Genomic DNA, 5,873 nt, shown 5'->3' on the forward strand with positions numbered 1-5,873 from the left:
ATGAATCCGGCAAGGAAGATTTAGGCATGGAGAAGAAGAAAACAGGAATCGGGACCAAAGAGTAGGGTCTAGAAGCCGGAAAGCCACCAACAAGCCAAAACTTTGATGAGTTGCACCAAACTCCAGCGAGACTGACAGCTATTAGATTCTAGCGATTAATTCATCGGAAGAAAACATGGTCAAAAAATCAAGCGTGAACCCGCCAAATAACCTCAGCACAACAATAACCTACAAGCTCATTGCAACAACCACGACAAGGAGAGAGGACGCCAAAAAACCGAACCGAGGTAAAACTGTAAAGAGAAACTGGCAAAAGAAAAATGAAGGTAGCCACCGCCGGATTCGTCGCCTGAGACAGTGGTGGTTGCCTAAACGGAAAACTAAGTTCTGGGAAAAGAACAACAGATCTAACAAACGTGGAGATGAGAGGAAACGAAAGTAAGGAACAAAGAGGATTTTCCGACCACAGGCGAGATGCCAATGGCCAAAAAGGGGAATGTGAGAGGTATTGTTTAGATTTTGAAAACCTGAAATACGTGCGAGAAAGTGCAAGAAAGACAGAGAGAGACAAAATGCTCACCGATAATATCTTACTCGATTACTCTTTTTATCTAATATAGAGTAAGCTATACTATATTGTCTTTGTGGTTTATATCAAATTATACCAACCGTCCTTATTTCTGAAAATTACTGCAATCTCCAGTTTTAATTAAATTACACCAATCGTCTTATTCTTTTGAAAATTACACTGATCATCTCTGACTTACCTAAAAGTGTAAACTGATAGTCCCCCTATTAATGCACATTAAATCAGGACGATCAATGCAATTTTTGAAAGATAATAAAGACGATTGGTGTAATTTCATTTTACCACAAACATACCCATTCAGAATAATAAAACAAATAAAAGAAAACTTGTACTATCAAACAAGTCGAGATCATCAATTACACTTACAAAAGGCCTAATATAAAACTTTGTATAACCCGAGTTTCAGAATTCAAACTCTATTTCAGTCACAAACCAATGAAATTTGATGCATACAAAGACACGTACTCTGTCTGATCGAAAGAATTGGCATGTTGGTCGAATAAACAGACATGAGTTCATCTTTAAAATAACGACTTGGTAATTCATTAAAACCCTGCTGGACTGAAACCAATCACACCATTATATCATCTGATTTTGTCTGCCTAATCACACCAATTCTGCAAGCATTCAAAATTTAATCCATTTACTAATGAATGAATTGACTGGCTTGATTCAGGTCATATTTTTTTCTATAACGGTTTACAATTTAAAATTTTGCTACATGGGGACCGAGTCTTATTCAACATCTTAAACGGCTCAACTCAATCTTAGAAAACATATATTAGTTATACACAAAAAAGATTAAAACATGCACATATATATGTTTGCAGGTCAACTCAACCAACCCATCTCAATCCGCCCATAACCCATCTCGCCCATTTTACCACCTCTTATTAAGGGCAAAGAGCAAATGATACCTTTCTCTAATGTGCTGTACAGCATCAAGAATTTCTGTCAGTTGTTGCACTTTCAGATTTGTTGACTTTTCCTTGCTTTCCAGAACCAAGGTCGAGAACTTCACAATGGTGATGAGTTCATCTTCAACTGTATTGAGACGTTGATCGACACGATCCAAAAAGTCTTCATAAGATGTCAAGCCAGTCAGGTTTCCGATAATGTCATCGTTGTCATCAACAACATGTCGTAAGGGAACTTGCAAAGATCCTTCAAGATTGTTTATTTTATGTCCTTCAAGCATATCATAGGTTCCATTTTGCAGTTCTGGATCATTAGTAGTATCTATTAAATCATTTTTGGATTTGGAATATTCATCGTCTCCCAAAGTTTCAGAAGGCGGAGACACAACCCTAACTTGAGATTCGGTATCCTCTTTTTCAATATCAAGATCTAGAGCAACCGTCCCAACAAGCTGCCTTTCGCGTAGAGAAATTGCCTAACACCAAATGGAAACTCAATATCTAAATATATAGGCGGAAACGGTTGTCTTAGGCAGTGTGGGTAACATTTAACTTCCTAGATGTAAAAAAACCTTGTCTCTTTTCTAAAAATTTCATTAATAGTTAATATATCTATTATAAAGTTATAAAAGAATTATAAGAGCACTCGATGCCCATCGTCACTCTTCGCTGTCGCCACTCACAGACGGCGGGATCGACCATCGGTCAACACCGGGCCGGCGTCGATCTCGCCATCGGTTTTCGAAGTCAAGCAAGGGACGGTGGGAAAAAAAAGACCGTTGCTGCTTTGGTTTTAAAAAATGGACGGTGGGAGCAAGGGACGGTGGGAAAAATGGACACCTCCACCCATGTCACCGAAAGTCAATTTCGAGGTCCATTTTGGACCTTGAAACGGACATTGAAAAATGGACACGGACAACTCGTGCTCTAAAAGGCATGTCATATTCTTTAATATAACAATTTCTCGTTATTAATACTTCAGGGTCAAGATCCTACTATCGTAGTATTGCTATCTACCAAATGTAGTTTAGTACAATCTCACAATTTGCATTAATAAAACTGATAAATCTTATACACGCTTACATTTTTTAAAGTATTGGTAATGTAGAAGCTCAATAGATATACAAACCTCATAAAGTTTTGTTGACAGCTCGTCAAGCAACTCGATTCGACTCTTTGTCTTCTCTAACGCTTGCATCGTCTTCTTCTTTTGAAGCAACAGATCTCTAGCATCATCTTCTTTACCAGTTTGAACGCTAATTGCCGCCTGTCGTCGAAGCTTCTCTGCTGCTTCAGACAACCGCAACAACCTTTGTCTTGCTTTATTAGCTGAGATAACCATATTCATCACTTCTTTAATAAAGATATAGCTGTATCTGCTGCCAATAATTGGAATTCAAAAAGCATCATCATAGTTATATTATCAATCATACTCTACATTTAACTTATCTAACGAACACGTTAGTTGTATTAGCATTGCTAATATGTTTATCGTATTCAATGACTTTATTACACAATATGCAACAAACCTTCATTTAAATAATAATAAAGTCTGTAGGTAAGTAACTTTAAACGGTGATGGTGCCACAAACATCATACAAATTGTATCATGTCTCCAATTCACCTGTTATTTAAGAAATTTGTTAAACTAAAAGGTACTACTCCGTATTATTTATCCAACACATCGTTATTGGAAGTATGCAACAATAAATGTACAATTTTATTACGGTATATAACAAATTTTTTTGGTATAAGTTCGTTACGCATTAGTGAAATTAGCCTAGGTTAAAGTGAATTCATTTATCAAGTGTAATTTTGTGTGTGTGTGTGTGTTTATGGCAATAGATATGAATTGAATTGAAATGCGGATTATAAGTTAAACTCGAATTAGAAACCCTAGAGGAGTAGATATACCTTTAGCGGTAGTGTTTGATGCCTCAAAATGAAGCTGATCGAGTTGATCTCGTAATTGATCGGTATCAGTCCGAGAAGCAAAGCACAGTGTCCTAGCCGGCGAACCACGGTGAATCGCCGTTGCAACAGTGGTTAGCACCATCACTTTTGGAAACATTATTGCCGACGTGTTACTCCTATGTGTGCAAGATTTTGCTGTATTACGGAGTAGATTAGGGCTATCTATCTATCTATCTATCTATCTATTTCTATCTATCTATTCTATACATTATATATAAAGTGGCATAATCCTATGGGTAACTCATGGTTAATTCATGTTAAGTGTCAGTCTATCAGTTATTTCCATATATTTATTAATTATTATTTATTATTAGATTTCCAAAATTAATTTAATATACATACCTAAAATATATATTATATTTCATATATTAGTATATTAATATTCACTTACGTTATATTAATTGATTATTATTATTATTATTATACTAATTTAATATTATATTATATTATATTAATTAATATTATATAAATGCACATGTTCATGTTTGTCCATTAAAATTAAAGTAGTTATTTGATAATTTATATGTTTTTCAGAGTTATAATCCCTTGTCAGCAATTTATTTAAAATTCAACGGACCAATCAGAGCGCGATATGTGATGCGATAATCACATGTGATTGAAAAAAAATTAAAAAACTTTTTTCTTTTAAAAAAAATTTAAAATTTTTTTTTGAACTTTTTTTTGATTTTTTTTAAATTTAGCATGTCAAATCCAATCACATATGATTGTAACTCAATCACATGTGATTCTGTATGTCAAATTCAATTACATGTGATTAAAAAAATTCAAATTTTTTTAATTTTTTTTCAAAAAAAAAAAATATCTCAAATTTTTTTTAATCACATGTGATAGAATTTGACATCCAGAATCACATGTGATTGTGTTTTACAATCACATGTGATTGACATGCAGAATCACATGTGATTTACTGCATGTCAAATCCAATCAAATGTGATTGAAAAAAATTCAAATTTTTATTTTTAAAATAAAAAAATTTAAAAAAAAATTTGATTTTTTTAAAATCACATTTGATTGTCGCACTCTGATTGGTCACTTAGATCTTAACTTAAAAGTTGAATTCATTTGAATATTTCTCATATTTTTCAATTAAAGTTAAAATAATTATTTCATAATCTATATAGATATTTAGATGTATGTATGCTCTGATTCGTTTGAGATTTTGGCATAATAAAATTAGTTTGTACTAAAAACATATAGAATTAAAGATCTACATAAAATATTATTTTCAACGATCGATTTTAAAACAACTTTTTAGGAGTTGTGTTTGGTATTTTATCGATTATTTATCAATTGAAGTTAAAATAATTCTAATGGACGAGCTCATAATTTATGTGTTAGTATTCAATACTAATGTTTTTAGAAACAAATAGTATCAGTAACAAATGATTTTTTTATTGTAATTGTATTATGTATTTGATAAATATCAATATTAACTTTATAAACTACTAATTTATACAAATGTCGTGCAACGCACGAGCTCAAAAAAACTAGTACCTATATATGATATATCTAAAAGATATACAACAAATGAATAGGAAACTCTAGGGGTTTCATACCTCCACCACAAAAGTTTAATTTTTTACAAATTGACCATACTTTTTACCACCGTTATCTTTGTAGTTTTCACAAACTTACCAAACACTTCTCACTTCTTATAATTTAACCACAAAACTTCTTATCCATTATAAATCCACCACATATTCTTTTTCAATTTACTAACTCCTCGTCATTATTATTATTATTATTATTATTATTATTATTATTATTATTATTATTATTATTATTATTATTATTATTATTATTATTACCTATATATCTAAAAGATTACAACAAATGAATAGAAAACTCTAGGGGTTTCACACCTCCACCACAAAAGTTTAACTTTTTACAAATTGACCACACTTTTTACCACCCTTATCTTTATAGTTTTCACAAACTTACCAAACACTTCTCACTTCTTATAATTTAACCACAAAACTTCTCATCCATCATAAATCCACCACATATTCTTTTTCAATTTACTAAGTCCTTATTATTATTATTATTATTATTATTATTATTATTATTATTATTATTATTATTATTATTATTATTATTATTATTATTATTATTATTATTATTATTATTATTATTATTATTATCATCATCTATATATCTAAAAGATATACAACAAATGAATAGAAAACTCTAGGAGTTTCACACCTCCACCACAAAAGTTTAACTTTTTACAAATTGACCACACTTTTTACCACAGTTATCTTTATAGTTTTCACAAACTTACCAAACACTTCTCACTTCTTACAATTTAACCACAAAACTTCTCATCCATTATAAATCCACCACATATTCTTTTTCAATTAACTAACTCCCCA

The 5,873-nt window shown here is 31.5% G+C and overlaps 1 protein-coding gene across 2 annotated transcripts; it reads right to left on the reverse strand.

The window, feature by feature from the left end:
* Positions 1 to 909: 909 nt before the first annotated feature.
* Positions 910 to 3,648, reverse strand: LOC139897035 (uncharacterized). 2 transcript variants are annotated; one of them, XM_071879675.1, is made up of 4 exons: positions 3,421 to 3,559; positions 2,636 to 2,882; positions 1,507 to 1,982; positions 910 to 1,206 (listed from the first exon to the last, which is right to left on the reverse strand). In XM_071879675.1, exons 2-4 carry the CDS (start codon positions 2,852 to 2,854, stop codon positions 1,161 to 1,163), a joined length of 741 nt encoding a protein of 246 aa, XP_071735776.1. In that variant the 5' UTR covers positions 2,855 to 2,882; positions 3,421 to 3,559; the 3' UTR covers positions 910 to 1,160. The 2 variants fall into 2 exon arrangements, with proteins under 2 accessions (XP_071735776.1, XP_071735775.1); XM_071879674.1 differs by having other exon boundaries at positions 911 to 1,206; positions 2,636 to 2,835; positions 3,421 to 3,648.
* Positions 3,649 to 5,873: the final 2,225 nt, after the last annotated feature.

The sequence above is a fragment of the Rutidosis leptorrhynchoides genome, chromosome 3 (assembly GCF_046630445.1).
Source record: "Rutidosis leptorrhynchoides isolate AG116_Rl617_1_P2 chromosome 3, CSIRO_AGI_Rlap_v1, whole genome shotgun sequence".
In the NCBI taxonomy this organism is placed as follows: domain Eukaryota; kingdom Viridiplantae; phylum Streptophyta; class Magnoliopsida; order Asterales; family Asteraceae; genus Rutidosis; species Rutidosis leptorrhynchoides.